Source organism: Lepidochelys olivacea (assembly GCF_965140295.1).
Source record: "Lepidochelys olivacea isolate rLepOli2 genome assembly, chromosome: 2".
NCBI classification, from domain to species: Eukaryota; Metazoa; Chordata; order Testudines; family Cheloniidae; genus Lepidochelys; species Lepidochelys olivacea.
This window is the reverse complement of record NC_140412.1, coordinates 11,881,205-11,906,200: the sequence shown is the minus strand read 5'-3', so window position 1 is coordinate 11,906,200 and position 24,996 is coordinate 11,881,205. Positions and strand designations below refer to the sequence as shown.

General features: G+C 45.6%; 1 protein-coding gene across 1 annotated transcript in view; it reads right to left on the bottom strand.

The window, feature by feature from the left end:
• The window catches only part of COL22A1 (collagen type XXII alpha 1 chain), a 333,446-nt gene that overhangs the window by 142,503 nt on the left and 165,947 nt on the right, over positions 1-24,996 (bottom strand). The window contains exons 15-19 of the mRNA XM_084619138.1: positions 20,966-21,019; positions 17,852-17,896; positions 11,334-11,387; positions 6,914-6,967; positions 3,528-3,563 (exon numbers count right to left, since the gene is read on the bottom strand). Coding sequence (XP_084475264.1) covers positions 3,528-3,563; positions 6,914-6,967; positions 11,334-11,387; positions 17,852-17,896; positions 20,966-21,019 — 243 coding nt within the window. The remainder of the gene's footprint in view (positions 1-3,527; positions 3,564-6,913; positions 6,968-11,333; positions 11,388-17,851; positions 17,897-20,965; positions 21,020-24,996) is intronic.

Sequence of the window (24,996 nt, the reverse complement as noted above, 5' to 3'; positions counted from 1 at the left end):
GTCTTTGGCGGCACGCCGGCGGCCGCTCAGCTCTCCCCGCTCCGTCTTTGGCGGCACGCCGGCGGCCGCCCGGCTCTCCCCGCTCCATCTTCGGCAGCCCGCTGGCGGCCGCTCAGCTCTCCCCGCTCCGTCTTTGGTGGCACGCCGGCGGCCGCTCGGCTCTCCCCACTCCGTCTCCGGCGGCACGCTGGCAGCTGCCCGGCTCTCCCCGCTCCATCTTCGGCAGCACGCTGGCGGCCGCTCGGTTCTCCCCACTCCGTCTTCGGCACATGCCAGCAGCCGCTCAGCTCTCCCCGCTCCTTCTTCGGCAGCACACTGGTGGCAGCTCGGCTCTCCCCGCTCCATCTTCGGCACATGCTGGCAGCTGCTCGGCTCTTCCCGCTCCGTCTTCGGCACATGCCGGCAGCTGCTCAGCTCTCCCCGCTCTGTCTTTGGCAGCACGCCGGTGGCCGCTCGGCTCTCCACGCTCCGTCTTCGGCAGCACGCCGGCGGCCGCTCGGCTCTCCCCGCTCCGTCTTCGGCGGCACACCAGTGGCCGCTCGGCTCTCCCCACTCCGTCTTTGACGGCACGCTGGTGGCAGCTCAGTTCTCCCCGCTCCTTCTTCGGCGGCACACCGGCAGCCGCTCGGCTCTCCCTGCTCTGTATTTGGCGGTACGCCAGCGGCACTTTGTCTTCTTTTTTTTTCCTTCCCCAGAGCTGGCCCTGAGGGTGCGCGATTCAAAAAGTTTGGAGACCCCTGAACTAACAGACGTATTGAAGCATAAGCTTTTGTGGGTGAATACCCACTTTGTCGGATGCATGTAGTGGAAATTTCCAGAGGCAGGTGTAAATATGCAAGCCAGAATGAGGCTAGGGATAAGGAGGTTAGTTCAATCAGGGAGGATGAGGGCCTCTTCTAGCAGGTGCGGTGTGAACACCAAGGGAGGAGAAACTGCTTGTGTATGATGTATATAGCAGAGGGGCATTGCTGGCACATGATGGTACATCGGCCAAACTGGACAGTCCCTGCGTAAAAGGATAAATGGACACAAATCTGATATTAGGAATGGCAATGTACAAAAAGCTGTTGGAGAACACTTCAACCTTCCTGGACACACAATAGCAGATTTAAAAGTAGCCATCCTGCAGCACAAAAACTTCAGCACCAGACTTCAAAGAGAAACTGTGGAGCTTCAGTTCATTTGCATATTTGACACCATCAGCTCGGGATTAAACAGACTGTGAATGGCTCGCCAACTACACAAGCAGTTTCTCCTCCCTTGGTGTTCACACCGCACCTGCTAGAAGAGGGCCTCATCCTCCCTGATTGAACTAACCTCCTTATCCCTAGCCTCATTCTGGCTTGCATATTTACACCTGCCTCTGGAAATTTCCACTACATGCATCCGACAAAGTGGGTATTCACCCATGAAAGCTTATGCTTCAATACGTCTGTTAGTCTATAAGGTGCCACAAGACTCTTTGCCAATAATACCTGTGTTATCTTTATAAATGAGTTTGTCAGCTCCTTGGATCTTGTCTTATTTTCTACCTGTAAAGCACCATAAACACCTGTGGTACTATATAAAAAATGGGCCAAATTCAGGGATGACGTGTAAGTTAGATCCCTTTATACTAACTTAGGCCCTGATCCTGTACACACATAATCATGTGCTTAACTTGAAGCACACAAGTTGTCCCACTGAAGTCAGTGGGAGACTTACCACCACGATTCAAATTAACTATGTGCGTGTTTGTATGATCGGGGCCTTAGATTCCCTTATGCTCAAGCAGGCTCCCTTTTACTCTGTCATCTCCCACAGAGCCACTTATACCCATTCCATCCATGTTCAAGGATGTTTAAGTTGGTGTAACCTACATACATGCTGAAGACTGGAAGAAAGTGTAAGTTCAAACAGTCCTCACATCTTCGTACACCTTCCTCCAGCTCCTCCGTTACCCATCACCTCTGAATTTGGCCAACTATGTCTGGCTTTATCTGCAGTCTCCAACAGCGAGGTTAGGCTTCTGCTGTAACAACATGGTGCTATTGGATGGAATGTTGCACAAAGAACCTAGAGACCTCTGGGTGTCCACATGCATGTAAGCAGCAAGTGTCTTTACATGGCATCATTGGCCTAGGCTCCTTTTGAATGGATGTGTGCACAATTCTAAACAAATAAATACATCCCTGTGAAATTGTCAATGACAGTTCTTTATCCTTTCACCCTGCCTTCCTCCGGTCTTGTATAATTTTCTACTTGCTTCAGGACAAGAAACCATTCACTTTCCACTGCTAAACACCTTAAGTCTACAGCCCTACATATTAATGCTCAAAAATTCCTTCCTCACACACCTCTCACTCTGCGGCCAGAGCTACTGCCGCATCTCTAATATGTTTCATCGACGTCTTGGGTCAGTTCCCAACCTCTGACCCAAGCAGTCTTCTTGAAAGCTTTCAGTCTGGCTTCCACTCCTTTCACAGTAATGCAGTTGCCTATTTACCTCTATGTATTAGGGTTGTTGGTATTCTCTTGTCTGTCTCTAGCTCCAGGTCCTTCCTCGTCACAGTGCCATATTGATATTGCTGACCATGACTTCAAATCCTAGCTCATTCCATCAGGAGTCCTGTGCATCTCACTCCACTATGTTCTGATTCTACTGATTTAATCACTCCCCTTTTTTGCGACTGACCATGAATACTCTCCAATCACTAGACCTCTCAGCTTTCGGGCCCCGGCAGAGCTCAGTCCTTGATCCCTTCTCTTCTCTAGGATGTCCCTTGTGGCAATCTCTTTGCTGAATTCAGCTATAGATGACACCTCTATGTGGCCAATATTAAACCCTGATTCCCCCATCAGTGACACCAGAGCAAATGAAAAATGACTCCATTGAAGTCACTGGAGTTTCACGGGTGTAAATTTGGAGTGAGAGGAAAATCAAAACCTCTATCCTCTTCACTGTAGCTACCCTTTCATTGTGGTCTTCAGCTCCTACCTCCACTGTGACTTCTTTCACAAAGCTGATACCCTGCTACGTGGTAAGAAGAGTGGTGCCCATCCCAAGTCTGTCTTCTCCAGCTCTTCTCTCAAATCTCACACTGGGCCCCTGATGTCAGAGACTGAGCTGTTCCACTTGACTCTGAACTCTTGTCTGCCTTCTAATCTCCCAGGCCCATCTTCTTCCCTACAAGACCAACTCCATTAGATACTATCTCAGCTACTCCTCTGAAAATTGTTTATTACTGCCAGCTCTCCCTGACTCCTGGGTATTTCGGTTCTCCCCTTTATGGTCTCCCCAAATCCTACCTCTTCGCAATTCAAAGTCTCCCAAATATTGCAGTTAATCTCCTTACTGGGATCCTAGAATCCATGAAATCCTGCTCTCGGGAATCTTCACTGGCTTAAGCTTCCTGTCCATTTGAAAATCCCACACAAAATCCATCCCTAAATTTACAAAATCCTCCCAGCCCATCCCTGTCTTCCTCCCTTTTGTTTCTCGTGCATTATAGTTCATATCGCATGTTAATGCTAAAGCAACATCTTACTGCAGAGCCTGGTAATCCTGGAAGCCCTGCTTCACCCTGCGTGGAAAGGAAAAAGACAGACAAGCAATGAAATAGAAATAAGCCCCCAAACTTCTTTTCAACAGCAGCCTCTTGTCCTTATGGTCTGTCTGCTTCATACTCCGCCTGTGCCCGTGAACCTTCCCAGACAGAGGAGATTTGAATATACAGTCCAAATCAATGCAAAGTTTCCCCATTTTGTAGAGGTGTCATGAAGGGCCTGATTCACTGCTGTGAATTTACCACTCCAGTTTTACCCCAGTGTAACACTGTTTCTTTCAATGCAGTTATACCGGCATAAAACTGGAGTAATGCAGTTGTGAATTGGGTCCGTAAGTCCTAATTTGGCCTGTAGACCCCTTATTACTGGTGTTTATATGCCAGATGGAAAGAACCCAGCTTGACTCTCACATCCGAGACAGAGTCAGCAGGGCTGGAATTTAGAATATATATATATATATACACACACACACACACACATACATTTTTCTTGTAAAAAGAAGCACACTTGACACAAATCTTTGCAGAGTCAAACATGGAAGCCAACAATGGCATTTTCACGCAGTCACTTTACAGAACAGACACACGCTTTACGTTTTTTCAGGACTCTTCGATGATCCCACCCATCCTGGTGACTAGCTGCCTTCTAATTTATCAGTTTGTGCCAAAACCACTGTCTCTGATAGTGCCTCATATTTATGACGTTATAAGAGCAGGCCTTGGAGAGATGTCACCCCAACACCCATTCAGGAACAAGCTAATGCAAAAATATCATTTAGCTTCTCTGCAGTGTCCTTATGGTCATTAATTGCTCCCTTCACTCCCTGGTAGACCTATGACGTCTTTTACACACTTTCTGCTTCAGAGGTACTCCATTCATTTTGTATATGTCTTTATGCAGACTCTACAGCATAGCTGGGATTTTCCAAAGTGCCGAGGGAGATAGATGCCCCCCTCCAATTAAAAATCACCAGGAGAAGAGCATGCAACACCCTTAGGTGCTTTTGAAAACCCACCCTGTATCTTTGGAATTATAGTGGAAACATAATGGGAAACAGAGTGGTTTGATTCTGGTATCTGCATTCTTGGATACTCAGCAGAGTATCATTTAGCCACTTTGTGGGGAAAAAAAACCTTTTTATCTTTAATGCCAGAGGACGATGTAGGAAACAACAAAAACATGACAGACTGAAAGCAGGGAGTCACAAGGCTGCCCTGGAAAGTCTAATAACTAGTTTTAAAATGACAAGGTAAAACTTTCCACTAAAAATATCTGAGAGCAGGGAATAATTATCAAGGAGGGGAAGCTCCCATTTGCTTGTCATTTTTTTAAGTGTCTTCCAGTATACAGATTGAGTCAGAAAGTGAATGCTCTAAACTCTAAACTCTGTTCCATTGTAGGCTTTCTTGTGTCTTTTCCAAGTGGTTTAAATCCAGTGTTGAAGGAGCTAGAAGAAGCTTGATTCATACCCATTTCACATTGGTAACAGCACTGATTCAATGGACTGAGGTCTGATTTATACAAGTGTAAGTAAGAGAAGCATCAGATCCACAATACATAAATAGAAACACATGCACTGCATCACCTTTTTATCTGGGAAGTATACTTTCCCCTACATCGTATTCACTGCTACCATTAATTTAACTCCCAGCTCAGGGAGTAGGCACACTGGACTGGATTCTCCACTCCCTTGCACTTTGTGAAGTCATTTACATCTGTGCAAAACGTGCAAACTGGTGTCATTTTACACCCGCACTGCACAAGCTGTAAGTGAATCCAGAAGATGGGAAGCTGCACAGAATCTGACCCTGGTAGGTCAGTATGAGGAAGCTTGTATTGGTGTTATCTGTGCCTCACTGGATCTGTGGATGAAAGTCTGCAGTCTCCAAGGCTGAGAGTTCAAAACCTCTCATGAGCAATAATCTTCACTCTTAAGAAATTGACACTATCGGTACTACAAAGTAAAGTCATAGGAAACACTAGCACAAGGAAACAGGGAGCGTCCTTCTAGGGGGAAAAAACAGGAATGAAAGGCCACTGTGCTTAGCAGGACATCTTCACCGACAGTCTGAATTTTCCTCTAGCAGAGCAACAGAGAAGGAGCATTCATGTTTTTGAGCCAGTTCCTGTCGACTTTTGGCTCTAATGCCTGCTGCATCTCGTGGATGTCAAGAGAAAAGATGTTAATTATTCCAATTAACACAGGAAGGCAGGACAGAAATGATCCGCCGACAAGCTAACAACAGCATGATTTTCGGCAGCACTTGTTAAACTGGTTGGATGATTTGCTGTTGACGGGCTTGTGAACCACAAGATTATGCTATCAAACAAGTGTTTGGCATTGTTTCGGGAAGCAAAACTATGCAGGCTGTGAATCAGAACAAAGGAGGGCATGCCCAAGGAAACCTGAATATTGTACCTAAGCTATATGGAAAATTGTTCCCTATGAGGCTTTGGGAGATCTTCCCTAACATTTCTCTGACAGATAATGTTTCTTTTAGGGACAAATTCAAAATTTTGATAGCATTAACATATACTTACAAATGGAGGAAGGCGGTTGGGGTGTGGGAGGGGTCTCAGGGCTGGGGGTTGGGCGCATGTTGGGGTGCAGGCTCTGGGAGGGAGTTTCGGCAAAGGAGGGAACTTGGTGCAGGGGGTTGGTGCGTGGTGCATGGCCAGGCGTCTCTGCTCACTGCCTCGGCCCATGGGTACTGCAGAGCCAGCGCTCAGGGCGGGACAGGGCCAGCGCATGGAGCCCCCATGGCCATTCCTCTGCCTAGGAGCAGCAGGGCTATGTTGCCGCTTGCAGGGAGCCACCCGAGGTGAGCACTGCCCAGATCCAACACCCTGAAATGCCAGTTTCTAGAGCTTTCCACTTGGTAAAGTGCTGGATAACACAGCTTTTATTGTAGTAACCACAGACAGTACCTCCCATCATTCATGCTGCCCCAAATACATATATCCCTCCACCACTCAAAGCCTCACCCAGCAACTTAGCTAACCAAAGAACTTGTTGAGCTCACCATTTCCAGGAAATCCCAGGAACACATACATGGACTTGATTCTGTTTTCACTTGGGTTCAGATCCTGCTCCCACTGAGGCCTATTGGCTTCCAGGAGAACAGGAATTTACACCAAATTTTCAAGTAGTGTTAACTCTGTTTACTTCAGCGGAGTTACTCGGGATCTATCCTAGTGAGAGAGCAATATCAAGCCCCAGGGCTCCATCTATCAATTCTCCGAGTGATTCTAGATGCACCTAAGACCCATGGGAATAACTAGCAGTACTGTAATTTCTAGGAGAGTTTATTCAAAATGAAATGAGTTTGCCTTTCAAAGTGTTCCTTGGGCACTTTCCCCAGCTCACCTTCTCTCCTTTGAGTCCGCTGGCACCTGGTGGGCCTGTGCTGCCCTTAATGCCCTGAAAATAGAACAACAACATAGTATGGTTGGCAATGCAGAGGAGACACAGAGCCTTTGACTGAGCCCTTAGCACTGGACTAATTTTGCCAGGGCATGGCCTGTAGCTGTCTAGTGACTCGGGATAGATCTACACTGCAATCAATGACCCCTGGGCACAGCTGCAGCTGGCCTGAGCTTGAATGTCTACACTGCCATTTTTAGTCTCACAGCCCGAGCCCTGCGAGCCTGAGTCAATTGACCCGGGCTCTGAGACTCGGGGCAGTGTAGACATCCCCTCAAGGTCCTAGTGACTCAGCCAAGACTAATGCAATACAGAGAAACTTAAAAAAAAAAAAAAAAAAAGCCCTGTTAATCTGAATAAAACCAAAGGAGGTGACTTTGTGCAGACAAAGGCTTTAGTTAAATGTCCTCTGACAGGAGAATGGAGCAGATCATCAATCTGCATTGTCTGGCATCCAGTTTCTGGGACAAAATACCCACCCCTATGGGAATTCAGCCTGCAGCCCAGGAGCAATGATAAGGTACCACGAGTGTGTTTAACTAATGGAATTAGCGGGCCCCTACTGCACTGGACTAGGAAGGAGGAGGTTGGCAGGAACAGGTACAAGAGGAAGGGCTCCTTCTGTTCTGCTTTGTGGAAAGGGGAAAGAGGGGGAGGCTGGAGCAGTGGATTTGTAAGCCATTTCCCTCTGCCCTGCAGACATGGGGGCTGCTGTAGTCATGATGAGGCAGCAGCAGCTGCTTCCGCAGTTAGGCTGCTCTGGGGGAAAAGGGGAGGGTTTCCTGATTCTAGTCCTGACCAGCCCACATGCCCAGCCTATGCATGGAGATAAGGATTTGCCTCTCTGCTGGCAGCCCAGACCCAAAGCAGGTGGAGAAGCCCCAGAATGCAACAATTCTGCAAAGGTATCACAGAGAGAAATCTCTCCCCAGGAAAAGCTAATGATCAGCTTCTGCCCTACTATGCCATCGCAATTTCTCAGTCCAACCAGTGTAGCCAGAAATCTTAACTAGTTCTGTAAATAATGTAATGGATACAGCAGACACAGTACATTAGGATCCCAGTGAGGCGTCGTGTCCTCTCTTCTCCTCAAATAAAAAACACCATAGCCCAGGTTAAAAACTGACTGAGATAATGATCTGAGCTCTCAAGGGGTAGCAGAACAGAGCTGTGGCCTTGGAACCATATTATTCCATGCAGTGGGAAGAGTAAAGTCAACCATGGTTAAGTCTGCTGATGGCCCCATAACTGGAATGGAAGTACAAACAGGCTGACAGAACCAAATTGCTAAGTAACCTGGAGAGTTTAGGTGTAGGGGATTCAGGGAAGTCATTCATAGAATCATAGAATATCCGGGTTGGAAGGGACCTCAGGAGGTCATCTCGTCCAACCCCCTGTTCAAAGCAGGGCCAATCCCCAACTAAATCATCCCAGCCAGGTCTTTGTCAAGCCGGGCCCTAAAAACCTCTAAGGAAGGAGATTCCACCACCTCCCTAGGTAACCCATTCCAGTGCTTCACCACCCTCCTACTGAAATAGTGTTTCCTGCATTAACCTGCAGACAATATGTCAAGAGCACAGATGCCCGCACAGTGGGGGAAAGCTCCCTAGTCTATCTTCTCAGTTCTCCAGTGTTCTAAATTCTGTCTGCATTGTCTCTGCAACACTGAACAGTGCATTGAGACAGAATGTTTCACTAACGAATTAATGCATGTTCAGATCAGATACATTTTCAGTTTATGCATCGCACAACTCCAGAACTTTGGGCCCTGTGCAGTCATTAATATAAATACATCCAAAGCTCATTCGATGAAACAGGCTTGACTGCACCAGCCTCCCACTGCATACGGCCACAGTGGCAGCACAGAGCACCAGGAGGCACGCTACCTTGAGAGGCAAAATGCTTTATGAAGCTCCTGGGCACATGGAGGTTGGCTTGCTTGCACTGCAGTGATTTGCACCCACTATTTTCAAGGCCCAGCTCTGTCACTAACCTTGGGCATGTCATAGAACCTTAGGACTAGAAGGGACCTCGAGTGGTCATCTAGGCCTGTCCCTTCACCTCTGTGTGGCTCTGTTTCATCTCCCATCCTTTATGTGTCTTGTCTATGTAAACCATACGCTTTTTGGGGGGTAGGCCCTACCCCTCACTGTATGCACAGGGCCTTGCAGAAGGGAATCCCAATCTCACTGGGCTCCTGTGAAGGGCTGTTCACTCTACATCTCACCTGCAGGGGTTAAGGTAGCTTGGAAGGGGCTAATTAACCTAGTAGGCTGCACTTGGGGGGGAGAATTAGGCTGGATAAAGGAAGATGGAACTCAGTTGGGCTGGGCTGGTATAAAGCTGGGAAGCGGAGACCAGAAGAGGCTGCAGGGGAAGTAGGCTGCAGTCGTTCCCTGGGAGTTGGGAGCTGGAGCTGGAGCTCATGGGTGGGCCAGAACACCGAGAAAGAGACGGGAAGTAGGAGGGAGCGCAGGGAAATCACAACGAGGTCTGGGAGTAAGCAGACGGTGGCTACTGGACAGACGGTGCCTGTGCTGGGACCTGGAGTAGAGGGCAGGCCCAGGTTCCCCTACCTGCCACTGTGAATGTGGCACAGCCTGAGATTAGAGGACAGCCTGGAAAGGCAGCTGGCCAGTTGGTCTGGAGAGAACTTGCTACCCTGGAAGTGGAAACACATACAGAGACCTGGCCGCAGGGCCAAGTCACACAGAGGGAGCGTGCTGAGTCCCAGAGAGTGAAAGAGGCCACAACAAGAGTGAAATGCAAGAAGGGGGTGTCAGAACCTGGATGGAGCAAATCCCCAGAGCAGCCCGGAGGAGGTGCCCTACCAGTGAGTGTACCCTGTTACAGACCCACAAATGCTATTTTAGTACAAATATTTGAAGTAATTAGTGCCTATCTAATTAGCAGCAACTGGATGTTCTGTTAGCAGTCAATGGAAGGAAAAAGACCCTCTCCAAGGCTACCATCTTGGTTAACCATGTTTGGAAGCTTTGGTGATGGAAAAAACTCACGTCTGACAACCAAAACCAGAAAATGTAACCCTATTGTGAAACATGGTTCCCTTTCTTTGAAAACCGTAACTCCAGCAGTCAGGGCACCCCACTATGATTTGTAAATTATTAAAATGTAGCAATTTTTCTCCCCTAGCACATTTAGTGAATTTCCATATTTGTTGTACACAACTTGCATTGTTACTTAAAGCTCAAAATCAAAACAATTAACACACAAACAAAAATCTATTGACATAACAGCCCCGGTGTTACCTCTGGAACTGATCTAGCTGCAGGCAGAGTACTGAACTTTAGCACAACTGGGAGACAGTGAAAAACTCGGAGGAGTACTATTGCATGAGATGGTATATATCAGCACAGGGCACAAGGAGACCAGACTGCAAGACCAAAAGGAGACTTAATGGACAGACTCTCCATTGCCTGTCCCCTTGTGTACAGGGTGAGGGTAAACCCCTTCCATCCCGTCCAGTTTGGCCCTGTTTCATATCCACTTTGCACAGGGAGAAATGACTACACAAGGTGCAAGGCAATGGAAAAAGAAACGGCCTGAGGGTTAATTTTAATAAACACAGATGCAGGAACAAGGGAACCACGCTGCAGCATGGTGAGTACAAAATTAGCCACATAACTTACCTTTGAGTTCCACCATCGAGCCTGTCATTAATTCTGCAAGAGCACACATTCCCTTTGGTATCAGCTCTCTTACATCCAGTGCAAATGAGCACAGTATCTCTTCTGAAATCCCATTTTAAGAGGGCACTAAAGATTTGCTGACAGCTTTGACTCAAGTGCTAGGAAAATGTTTCAGATCCGTAAGTATCTCCACATAGCTGCTGAAGCACAGGGTGACATTAATGGTTAGTTTCCTTGTGGGAAGACGGGCCTGGAGGCTAGATGTGGGACACAAACTGCTTTGTGTGTGCTGAGGCTATAAACGCAGGTCTTGAGGGATCACACTGTCGTCTCCTGGCCTTTGAATGTTCTAATGCTTGACAGCTAGCGCTGGAAGTCAATAAAATATTTTCCTCCATAACTGCATTACCACAAAAAGCGCATCCTTTAAAAATAATCATATGGTGTTCTACTCCTCACACTAAGAGCACAGCGCTCCTGGGTTGACGAGACATTGGTCAGGGTAGAACAAGGCTGCTTAGCACAGGGCCCAGTCCCACTAGAACTGGGTGCTCAAAAAGATCTTGATGATTTTAAGAGATACCTTCCTGCTCCTACAGTTACAATACAGCAGCTGTCTGGGATAAGTCCCATTTCAGCAGCCGCCTTCCCATTCACTGTGCATTAACGCCTAGTTTGAAGAACAGTCTCCCTCCCGAATATTCATTCCATACCTGTTTCCCTTCTGCACCTGGCTTCCCAGGGAACCCATCAAGACCTCGTTCTCCCTAGGAAAAAAGAAGAGAAAGAAAAAGATAACTTCTAGTTAAAATTGTTTATCACTCTGTTGCAAGAGACATCTCAGTCTGCACATCCTTCCGTGCCACTCACCCATGGAGCTGTGAACATAAAAAGTGATCTAAGTCTGGTATTCTGTGAAATACACTTCTGCAGAAGGGGTGGCATGTCTATAGCAAGGAGGTGAACTGAATAGTTGCCAGACAACCTAGCATATATTTTCCATTTCTGATTTCTGTAATTCTTAGATTTCCTACCACCCTTTTTTCATGAATAGGAAGAAGCATCATTGCCCAGTACTGGGGAATAAGGCCGGTCAGTCAGAACTCCTCTCTCCTGTTTCCCAAGTGCTGTTACTAGGAACTTCACATGTCTAGTTTATCACACAACGCAATCCATTTCTGAACCAAAATTTCTGTCTTAGCTGTTTTTCATGATACTGTTCCCAGTCCTGCAATCCTTATTCAGTAAAAATGCACCCTGAGGGAAATGGCAAGGATACTTGAGTAAGGACTAATTAAAGGTTTCAGGGCTGAGCCCAATAATAATACTTTGCATTTGTAATATGGCTCTTTTCATCTGAGGCTCTCAAAAGCTTGGCCTTGTGGCAAAGGCAGCAGCCAGATTCAGGAGATCTGGGTTCAATTCTTGCCTCTCCCACAGACTTCCCACAAGACTTCATCACTATGTGCCTCAGTTTGTCATCTGTAAAATGGGAATAATTGTACTTCCCTCCTCCCACCCTGTCTTATATCTGTTTAGATTGTAAGCTCTCTGAAGCTGGGACTGTCTCTTACTATGTGTTTATTCAGCACCTGGTCCAATGGGGCCCTGATCTAAGCACCACTATAATAGAATTAATATTATTACGATTAATCATAACAGAGTTTGTTCATAAACAAATTCTATCACTAGAGGGAGCTCTTTGTAACTAAATATTATTTAGAGTTTTGCTTATAATAATAAAAAAGCTTTATGAATCTCAGTTGTGATTTATACCTCATCATATAAATGTTTGACCGAAGCTATTATCGGTAAATCTGTACTTATAGCATTAGATTTAAGTACCTGATTTGTTAGGGGGGGGGAGAGAGAGAGAGAGAGTGTGTGTGTGTGTGTGATTGCTTTAGCAAACTGAAAATGGATTTACAAATCAGTTAATTGATGGGGAGGTTATTTTTTTAAGAATATCTATAAATCTTGCATCAGAAATGCTGTTTTGGCCTGAGAAGCTGCAGGGCTGGCATTACACTGCTCTGCACATTATGTGACATAGCAGCCTGAGGGAGGAACCACCCAATCTTTATCTATTGTAATTATGAGCTTGCCTCAGTCCAGTTTTACACATACCACACACACACACACACACCTCTCTGCCTGAATTAAACTCTTTGTATTCTGCAGCGTAGACAGTTTGAGACTTCACAACTTTACAGAGCGCTGATCAACAGAGCACAGCACCCTCCCGAGCATCTTTTTCGGTGTATCTATGACATCCGCACAGGACCTCATAAGATGGATTCATTGCTAGAGGAATGAAGGGCACACACACAGAGGGCTGAATAATGATATGACGCTAGACCTGGTTTAAAATTTTCCAACTCGAATTATTTTTGTTTTGTTTTGTTTTTGTCAAAAAACAGGCTTTCAGCGGAAATGAAAATGCTCACTGTTGGTGAAATGTTTAATTTTCCAAAATGACAGATTGGGGGTGAAAGGCTGGTTTTTCTTCTTTTTTTTCCCAAATGAAAATCAATCAGAGGACAAAAGGCACGTCTTCTGAATGTTCCATTTCAATAATTGTGGTTTGTTGTGGTAAAGATGGACTGACAATCAAAATGATAAGAGCTGGAGGCCAAGACCTCTGGAAAAATCCTTGCTCAGAGGTTTAGCCATTACTTGGAAATGCAGAAGATACCATCTAGCTGAAAAGAGTCCAATACCATTCTGCTGTACAAGAAGGGCGATCATGAAGATCTAAAGAACTATCATCCAAGATCTAAAGAACTATGCCTGCTCTCACATGTCTACAAGCTGTTCACCAAAATAATAACAAACCGACTTCCTCAGAGTCTGGACGAGCAGCTGCCGAGACAGCAGGGAGGCTTTCGGAGGAATTTCAGCACAATGGACCATATTTTCACTATAAACCAGCTATTGGAATGCTCAAGGGAATACAAATTCCCTTTATGTATTGCCTTCCTCGACTATGAAAAAGCATTCAACAGCATAGAGATCAATGTAGTGTTGAAAGCTCTTACACAGCAGGGCATTGACACAAACTATATCAAACTATTAAAGGAAGCAAATTCTGACTGAGCTACAGATATAACTTTATTTGATACTCCCCTTCGCATCCCAGTTAAGAAAGTGGTGAAATAAGGAGACACGGTTTCACCGAAACTCTTCACAGCCTGCTTCACAATGGTAATGAGGCGGATGAATTGGAAGGGTGGAATCAACATCAACGGAGAGCAGTGAAACCATCTCGGATTCATGGATGATATTGTGTTGATTGCTGAAAACACTATCAAACTACAGAAAATGCTGCGAGAACTCAACACAAAAAGCAGCAAAGTCGGACTGAAAATTAACCGTTCCAAAATGAAATTGATGCGGTCTGATACCTTGCCAAAAGCCCAAATAACAATCAAGGGAGAACAAATAGAAGAAGTTGAGCAATATGTCTATTTGGAGCAAGAAATTAACATGCGCCACAATCAGGAAGGTGAACTATGGCGAAGAAAGAAAGTGGGTTGGTGCGCATTCAATTCTATCAAGGATGTCCTCCAAGGAAAAATCAACAAGGCAACACGCGCCAGCCTCTTCAACTCAACAAGACTGCCAGCAATGTTGTACGGCAGCAAAACATGGGCGCTGACGAAGACAGAGGAGCAGTGACTGTCTGTCATGAAGAGGGCGATGGAAAGAAGAATTCTGGGAATTTCAATCCGCGACCAAGTCCCCAGTGAAGTGATCAGACAGCAGAGTGGAGTGCAGGATGTTGTTAAGAGCAAGCATAGTAAAATGTGATGGGCCAGGCATATAGTGAGGCTCACTGATGGTCGATGGACTGCATCTGTTGCCAAATGGTACCCACGGGAACTGAAACGACCACTCAGCCAATCTCCAAAGAGACGGGAAGATTTTATCGTGAAAAGACATGGCCATACATGGAGAAGGAAGGCCAGGATACGAGAAGAATGGAAAACGTGTTGTGATCCGTGCAATCTATACAAGGGCTAAAGGACAGATCAAACAAGGTGATCAAGCTTTGTTTCTCTCTACCTTCTATCTTCCAACTCTTGCCAGGTGAAAAATGGTCAAAAAAAGTGAGAAAGTGGGCGAAAGCCCATTTTTTAATATTTTGTTACTAATTTCCAATTTCTATTACTTGGAGAGCAGTAACAAAATATTGGAAATATTACTTTCTGAAATAAAGAAATATTTCACTTTTAAGGGTTACGGTTTTTTCCTCCCCACTTCTCTATACTTTTTTTTTTCTCAGTAGGGAAATGGAAAAAAATCTGGGAAAGTGTTGGAGGGACACTGCAGTTTCCCAATGGGAAAAAATTGAAAAGCGAATTTCTAAATCATAAGTTCCCAACTGAAATATTTTGAAATGTCCCAGTTTTCTGGTCAGCTCTATATGACAACCATATTCTGCTCAATTAAATGTTCTATTAATCTTGTTTTTCTGTGTATAAACTGATCGCTACAGGTTTCAAACTGGAATCAATGTTCCAGGGAAATCTCCAGATTTCTGACCAGGACTTTGGACTACCATTACAAAAGACACCGTCCTAAGAGAATTCAACCCAGGTTTTACATGAGCTCGCTGCATGCTGGGACAGAACTTTGGGAGTTAGTGACTGCTGTATGCTGGCTCTCCTCGAGTTCAGACATGATCAATAAGGCTCAAAGTTATGTACTGCACCATAAAGTCTCAGTGCTTTGATTTAAGGTGCTCTCAGTGTACAGTGACATAAGAGCCTTGTGGGAGATTTCGCCTTCCTCTGAAGCATCAGGATAATGGTTTGATGGACCAATATTCATTATAGAGACTAATGCTCTAATTTAATATAACAAATCCTATATTCCTTAGGCTGGGAGAAGCATAAATGATTTTTTTTAATGCTTTAACAATGGCAAAAATTTAGATTCAGATTTCTCAGAAGCAATAAGCGGTTGCAGATGGAAAAGCAGACAGGGAGAGATCTTTGGCCTGGTTCTTAACGCCCACTACTTTCCCAGTAGTTCCAACTGGTAGAAATTAAAACAAGGGATATAAATGTCCTGAGTGCAGTATCTATGCATTGTAAATGCACAATTGTTATAGCAGAGATCTTGACTTTTATGCATAGGCCAGGAGGGAAAGAAAGAAGGTTTAATTGTGCAAATCCCTCAGAATGAAACAAACACAATTCACTTGTTTCTCATTTTAATTCCTGTCTAGTTCATCAGTTTCCTGCCCCCTCACAGCTCCATCCCTCCTCCCTACCCGAGTGATGTGGAAATTTATCCATGTTCCTAAGGGAGCCAAACACCCCCACAGACCAGACAATACTGTCACAGGAAAAGGGGCTGATGGAATGGCTAGACACAACACATCTCCTCTGGTTTGAACTCCGGGGGCAAAGGCATGAGGAGTATTAAATGATAATGGGCATGTGCCCAGTTGCAATGATGAGTACAGAAAACATGAAAGGGAATAATGGAAATTTTATGATAAACAACCACATGGATATTGGGAACAGAGCACTGGCCAATCGGGGAAGAGAGAGAACTGGGAATCAGGCTGGACTGGAGACTAATAACCAGAGCTGGACAAACAATTGGTTGTTGTCTTTTTGGTTCAGGGGCCATTTTGGGGTGGTTGTGGGTTTGTTTGGGTTTTTTACCTTTTTTTGTGTAGATAAATCTAGTTAAATTGCAAAATAAACTTTCATTGTTTCAAATGAAAAGTCAACATGTTTAGTTTCATTAATGTCTAAACCGAATGTTTCAACTTCTGGGGAATTTTACCCTCCTTTTTATTTGACAAGTTCAACTGAAATTGAATTTTTAGTGCATCAACTATTCCCCCCCCCATCCCTATTTTTATTTATGCTCTGCTTTACTGATGACTCTCTACTAATGCACCCACAGCTGGCTATCAGTAGAGGGAGCTCAAACATAGGTCAAACTCCCCAGCTAACAGGCCTTGCTATTCTCTGCACCCCGCATCTCTAATGGACTGGCAACTCCTTACCTCAGCACTAGCTTGAACAGCCATGTCTTAATGGCTTCCGTGCTGTCTAATGTGACTGGTAAACATGGCGCAAATCACAGCGCATGTCCACCCATATTGAATGGCTATGCCACTCCAATACAGAGACACCCGTGATCAGGGAGGTCTGGGCATAGGCGTGGGAGCCAAGCGGTACTGAGTTCTCATCCCAGCTGTACCAGTCACTTAGCCTCTCATCCATAAAATGGGGATAATGATAGTTACCAGCTAGGGAATCCCTGTGCCCCATCAATCTCTAGCTGCTTCACTGAGCCACTGACAGCCACTTATGTATTGGAGCAGCCATAGATTGCTTTAAATTACACCAGGGCAGTGACCTGCAGCCCACCCTGGATAAAGAGAGCTCAAAGCCACCTTAGCAGCCCACCCTTCTGAGCTGCATTGCATCTGCAGCCTCAGAGGCAGTCGAGGACTGTGGGTTCTACATTTATTTCTGGTGGCAGAGAGGAACAAAGACACTACTCGATGAATGCAATGGCTCAAGAAGCGTCTGAGTTCTTCAGCAGGTCACCTCACCACAGCTAGACTCAGCCGGGGGCCCTGCACCCGACTTGAAATAGAAGGAAATTCACCAGCACAAAAGGCCTGGAGCAAAGCACTTGGAAGTGATGCCGCTGGAACTCTGGACTGGGAGAGCAGCCAGTGCACACACACACTCAGAGGAAATCCTGACTCCTTACCTGATGTAGCAAAACCAGCAACCCATGTACGCTTGTGTTTGTAGTGATGAGACAAAATAAGGGATATAGGAAGCTGAGTGGCTCAGGGAGCTGGTAATCGGATGGTGATCCCTTTATCTTTAGGTTACCAGATTCAGTTCTGGTCAGTAGCCTCCAAAGGTCATTACCATCTATTAGGTGGGTGGTGCCCCAGGTGAACACATCACAGGAGTACCCACCCCAGCTGGCACTCCAAGTGACACCTTTGTTGCCATTCTTAGCAGAGAGACCAAGGGAATGAACGGGCTGGGATTCTGAACTCCCGTTTCACCCCCACGAGAAGTCGCTCCAGCTCACAGCTGTGTGCCGGGTTGTCAGCCTCAGCTTTCGAGGTATCAGCCTCACACCCTTCCCCAATGTTACATTCATTTAAAAAGCAAAAGGCAAAGAGGGAAAACAACCCATCACTTTCCTAGGCTGTGGCTCTAACATGACCTAGTGATACCTTGTCTCCTCGAGTTCCCTTTTCTCCTCTTTCTCCCTGCAGACCCTAAAAATGAAAACAAAAGGGAAATTACAAATCTTCATTCAACATGGTCCATATTCTCCTCCTCAGGGAAGGAGCTGTCTTTTTCACTGATCCTCTGGCAGTGAAGGACAACATTCCTGGAAAGATCTGCCCCGTAAACAAGCAAGGATGTCACATTGATGTTCTGCAAGACACCGTGGTTAAGGAGAGTGTAGTGGGTACAGTAGCAGGTATCACTGAGCATTGACAGCTGTTGAATAATCCCAGCCAAACACAGCCAAACTCAGCCTTGTGGGTGAGTGACATTCCATTGATGCTAATTTGGGCACAGAGTGCAATCCATAGCTTTCCAATTAACTTGGAAACAGTAGGGTTTGCTGTGTCTCAGATAACTGGACGGCAGCACTTTACACACATAACATTGCTGACAAACCTATAAGTGATCAAATGAAGGAGGGAGGAGAGATTTAACCTTTCCTGTGAACAGCCACATTGTATTGCAGGTGTAGTTTACTTCTTTTGTAGCAACTCAGCAAACAACAGGGAAACCCTACGGCAACAAGACACGCACACTCAGTTGATGGTGACTCATCAGCAACTGCTTGTGTGTGAAATGTTTTACACTCTGGTGAATTCATATATTAATGAATTATTTTAATACTTATTTTAATACTTTAATATTAAATAATAAAAATATTTAATATTTTAATATCCTATTTTAATACTTCACTCATCTCCACGTTACAGGTCTTAGCTGAAAATTAATGAGAACTGCATGCCCAGGTTTATTTGGTCCGGAGGACAGGTTAGATGCTGTTAAGATTTCAGGGCATCCTTGAGTGAAATCAAACACTGGACAAGCCTGTCCAGGTCTGACAGTATATTTGTGATCAAACTTCCCAGTTGGAAAAACCTGCTATTTTCTCTTGGGATAAAGTCACCTGTTTGCTTTGCACACTTGACACTCCATAACATAATCTCTGCTTTCTCTCTCCCTCTCCCTTTTTTCCTCCCTTCCCATGCCTCTCCAGGGGTTTCACATGTGCAAACATGCTTGGGAGAAAGTCAGGTAGATGTAATGTACTTGAGTTCTCCCTGGGGTTCACTTTCAAAGCTTATCCATGTCTTCTTGTCAGTTTATCAGCAGGGGTACAGAGAGGTATAATTGTCAGTGCTCATCTTTAGTGTCCCAGTGTAGAATCACTACATCCTGGAGTGTCCCCTCCAAATGCCTTTCATTCATGAGATCCGAGGCACCTCCAAATGTCTTCTATCTTACAGCACTGCCATGGAGTTATACAAGGTGTGAGCTCACAAAAGCCTTCTAGGTCTTAAGAATTACCGGACCAGAGAGAAACTGACCATCCCACCGAATGTCTTGTGGCCAATGTCAAATGAACTCTGCAGTATCCTGTACTAGAAAGCAGAGTCCTACCCGGCCACTTCTCAAAGCAGAGTGGAAGAGGTTAAAAAAAGATGACTCCACTCTGGTGCACTAGTACCTTGGGGCCCGCTGGGGCATCAGAGCATACGATTATAGCCCTGCTCTGCTCTCACCCCGCACACCAAATGCCAGCTTGATGATGAAAACAAATGGAGTCATTACCAACAGATTATGAGCCACACTGCATGTACTGCACGGGGGAGCTGTCCTCCTTGTGTAAAAGGGCGGTTCAAGAAGCAGGAGGAAAACGATCTCCTGACTTTCTTCAAATGCACCTGTTGCACTGTTAACACTTTGTTGGGATCTGCCCAGGTGCTGCTGCGCCTGCTTGCAACTCAGTAGACAATGTAAGTGGATACCCTTTTGCTCTTCAGACAGCTGGGTAGTAATACCGCACTGATCCACAGCCAGGCCTAGGCAAACAACCAGATTCTCCTCTGACTTTCATTGGTTTTAGACCCTGGAGGCCTATAGGCCCCACAGATGTCCGGTAAACATTATACTTGACAGGGAAGAAAATTCACAACCCTCTCCAAAAACACAGGCCTCTATCTGGTGAGTTATAAAGGAACATGTATCAACCAGTACAGGCAGCCTTTTAATGCATCAGCCGGCCTGGCATTCCATTGAAACGCACTGCTGCACCAACAGTCAAGTCAGTACACCACACAGTACACTTAGGTGCACCTGTACAGTGCCCACGTAATTGCTAAGGTGAGTCCGGGAGGCTGGGTTGCAAATTGGATACCTGTCCCGGTTTTCTGGGGATTGATGCAAATTCCACAGGGTAATCGCATGTCCTACAAGTCTAATACACAGGGCCCCAAAGGGTTCCAAAATAGAATCATAGAATCATAGACTATCAGGGTTGCAAGGGACCTGAGGAGGTCATCTAGTCCAACCCCCTGCACAAAGCAGGACCAATCCCCAACTAAATCATCCCAGCCAGGGCTTTGTCAAGGCAGGCCTTAAAAGCCTCTAAGGAAGGAGATTCCACCACCTCCCTCGATGACCCACTCCAGTGCTTCACCACCCTCCTAGTGAAAATGTGTTTCCTAATATCCAACCTAAACCTCCCACACTGCAACTTGAGACCATTGCTCCTTGTTCTGTCATCTGCTACCACTGAGAACAGTCTAGATCCATCCTCTTTGGAACCCCCTTTCAGGTAGTTGAAAGCAGCTATCAAATCCCCCCTCATTCTTCTCTTCTGCAGACTAAGACTAGCTTACTCAAAACATCATTATGTCATGAGGTCACATTGCATTGTGTTGTGATACAACTGTGAAGCAATGTACTAACGTTGCATCACAAGATGCCAACACATTATAACATTGCCGTGTGAATATCGCCTCACTGTGCCACACAAGCTCAAAGCAACCCATCCAAAATGTTAGGTTTCCTAGTAATTCCTATAGACTATTCTCTGCAGGCCTAATGCCGATCTTACATACATCCGGCATAAGTCAGAAGTAATTCCCCAGAAGTCACAGAAGTTTCACTGTGGGAACTTAGGGGAGAATCAGGTATCTCTAGATTGTCATATGGAAGAATCAGTTGTGCAGAATACATTGGAAATGTGGGGGAAGTTTCCAGATTCAAGGATTGTTTAGCTACTAAAATGTAACCAGAGAATCATGACTTACGGGTGCTCCGACATAGCCCTTAATTCCTGGTGGACCTGGTTGTCCCTCAGATCCCTGGGGAGGAAATAAAACATTGAAAAAGACAAGAGGTTAATTCAAAAGAAAAAAGCAATAAATAACATAGTCAGGAATTAAACAGGCACTTCCTGTGAGACGTTGAGCTGGCTTCTCTGGGGATCAGTGCGAAATGCCTCGAGTGCTCTTCCATCTCCCAGCTATGCTCCCACAATGAAGCTCAAACCTTTTCCTTTGCTCCCAGTGTTCAGAAACCAGCACTGTTGTCACACCAAGCTCTTTGTGGTTTTAACACTTGGTTTTCAGACTTGCCCCTTAAAGACAAACCGACACATGCAGATTTCTGTATAAGCTGTTTCAGAGTTGTTGCTAATTGGGCCAATTATATGCATTTGGTACTTCCCCCTTTCTTGGCTGGGTGAGGTAGAGTCATTCTGAAAACAGTATGAACAAGACACACACCCATAAGGCAGTATGTTTGACAGTAGAAGCCAGTTCTTGGTGATAAGCAAGCCCCAGAGTTCAGAGAAACACACACAATGCAAGCAAGCTCATGGCATCACCTTATGTTCTTATGTTTGGCTGGAGAGTGACAGATGTGATTCAAACTTGTTATCACTTTAAACTCTTTGTGTATTCCAATACATAGTTCATAAATGAAAGACCAGGTTCTTTGGTGCACTTATGTCGGGGGGGGGGGGGCAAGGGAGCCAGTTATGACTCTGCACACACACACCCCCGCCTTCTATTTGGTGCAATCTGCCAGATGGGGCCAGCCAACGTAGCAAGTTCTCATGATGTGCCCATAACACACCTGACTGCAGTGGGACAGTGCAGGAGGTGGTGTTCTTTGCTGGGGGGAATCCACCCACCAGATCAACGCAAAACGGACACACACATCAGTGAATGTAGCCCTGAGTGTTTTGAGATTGCACTGTTGGACCAACTGATTCGGTTGCTAGTTCAACAGACTTTCTTTTCCCTTATGTTAACTCCAGTTTTGGACCTTCCTAACTCATAAGGCTTCAGCTTCAAAAAAAACAAGCCTTCATGTTCAGCTTACGCTGCCGATTTCCAGCCGCTGATATTTCCAGCAAATTGAAACCATCAAAACAAGGGTTAGTTCAGGAAGGCCCCGATCCTACGAGAAGCCTGTGGAGACGCAGTGTGCGCCCACATAGAGCCATGGGCACGAGGGGGACCTACATGTTCACCGTTGGTGACCCAGATTCAAATACAAATGACCAGGAACTTGGTAGTGCTGCAGGCCCTGCTTGCCTCACAATGTGAACCATGCAAGTTAAAACGTCATTCAGTAGCATGGTTCTGGCAGGGACATTACACGACAGAACTCTGCTCCGCAAGTACCAGTCACCATTTTGGGGAGCGAGGCTACAGCTCAGTTTGCCCATAGGGGGAGTTATATTTTGAAAAAGCCAAAATATTAGCTGAAACCATGCCCGAGACCACTCGCAGAAAGATGAACTTGTTAGCACAGCCATGCTGTGGTTGGGAACTGTGCTAGCCGTGGAGGCAAACGATGGTACAAACTTATGACTAGGTTTATAAATAGATTCAAGCACATTTATGCGGCCTCATGCAGATGCTAAACTGTGGTGCAGGGACTCATGCAGAATCATAGAAGATGAGGGTTGGAAGAGACCTCAGGAGGTCATCTAGTCCAACCCCCTGCTCAAAGCAGGACCAATCCCCAACTAAATCATCCCAGCCAAGGCTTTGTCAAGCTGGGGCTTAAAAACCTCTAAGGATGGAGATTCCACCACCTCCCTAGGTAACCCATGCCAGTTGCTTCACCACCCTCCTAGTGAAATAGTGTTTCCTACTATCCAACCTAATATGAGAAGAGTGTGTATGGCTTCCTCCTTACACTGAGGGGCCTCAGGCGGACAGGGGTCCCTTCTCTTCACTTTCTCTCCCCCAGTCAGGGGGTCTCTTCCCCCTCTTCTGTGGATGTTTCTTCGCATCCCAAAGCCACCATAGAATCCGATTCATCAGAGGCCGTGAACTGGAATAGCAGGAGGCATTCCAGGTCAAGGCGAGGGTGGGTTTTGGGGGCAGAAGCTTTGACAGCCCCTGTTTGCACTATACCTGGTTGGAGCCAGCAAGACCAGCCCCTCATTCTGACGAGGACTAAATTTACCCACAAAATTGGATGGGAGAGAACATTTGTAATGTTGAAGGAGTTGAGCTAGGAATACAGCAGGAATGTCCCCATGGGACCTCACTAAAGCTGTGCAAGCAGTTAACCTCATTTACATTTTTGATGAAAACAAAAAGGTGCTTTTATTAGATTTGTATTGGTATTCCTAGCTCTTATATCTGAGGGGATTTCATTACTGTTATCCTCAGTTATCAGAGGGGGATTAAGTCCTCTGGGGATGACGTACTATTACCAAAAGACTGTAGTGGCATTAGCTGTGCCCCTGGAAGTTTCACTATGCAGTTACTGAAGTCTGCAACAATTGTTCACTTTTTCCTTAAAAGAAAAAATAAATGCCTAAGATTGACCCGAACGCAAGAGACTGGAAAATCCCCCAGCCAAGTAGTTTAGCAGCTCACTGAGTTTCCTGAAATGCATATATAGCGCCTGAATGGTTGTCTGTGAGCTTCTCCTACTTAGCTGGGGATAAATGAAGACTGATTGAACATGGGAACAACTGTGACCCAGTTACTTCTCCTCAGAGCCTGCAGCAGAACTCGGAGATCTCAGCGTCACCACAATGGTGCTGCTAAATAAAGATAAGTGATCTGACAAAAAAACAATCATTACAGCAGGAATAGGAGACGTGACCTTTACGATTATCAACTCCACCTCCTTTACAATCCCAGTTATCGGCTCTATGCTTATATATAAATGTAGTAAGTAGACGGTTCGGGGTTTTTTTAAAAACCATTAGTAATTTCTATTTTAATGCACAGTCAGCAAAATTGGGATTCCTTCTTAAAACAGCAGAGCCCAAAATCCAGGCAAAGGAAGCCCACCATAGACGGTTTGCCCTTTAAAATAAATAAAAGTTCCTGTGAAAGGAGATGATTGTTTTAATATTTAACCAGGGCAGCTGAGAGAGAGCTGGGTGGCAGAGCTCACTTCTCTACAGTGAAAGCTTGGCATTACTTTGTCAAAATGTATTTAAGCTACTCAATGGTACATGCCCATGATAGCCATCACATGAACACCCATGCTTCCCAGCCTATAGCGCTATATGCATTTCCATCTTTTGAACATACAGACATATTCAAACTGCTTTATTGTTGTTATTATTCATGTTACAGTTCCACCTAAAGGACCCCCGCGAGATCAGGGCCCCAGGGCTAAGCACTGTACATAAACACAGTAAGAGACAGCCCCTTCAATCTAAATAAATAAGACGGGGGGGAGGAAGAGTGTGTGTGAGAGAGAAAAGGATAGCTGCCATCCCCATTTTACAGATGGGGAACTGAGGCAAGGAAAGAACATAAGAAGGGCCATCGTCGGTCAGACCAATGGTCCATCTAGCCCAGTATCCTGCCTTCCAACAAAAAGAAAAGGAGGACTTGTGGCACCTTAGAGACTAACCAATTTATTTGACCATAAGCTTTAGTGAGCTACATGCATCCGATGAAGTGAGCTGTAGCTCACGAAAGTTTATGCTCAAATAAATTGGTTAGCCTCTAAGGTGCCATAAGTACTCCTTTTCTTTTTGTGGATACACAGACTAACACGGCTGCTACTCTGAAACCTGTCTTCCAACAGTAGCCAATGCCAGGTGCTTCGGATGGAATGAAGAGAACAGGTAATCATTGAGTGATCCATCCCCTGTCACCCATTCCCAGCTTCTGGAAAACAGAGGCTAGGGACACTTCAGAGCATGGTTTTGCATCCCTGCCCATCCTGGCTAATAGCCATTGATGGACCTATCCTCCATGAATTTATCTAGTTATTTTTTGAACCCTATTATAGTCTTGGCCTTCACAATATCATCTGGCAGAGTTCCACGAGTTGACTGTATGTTGTG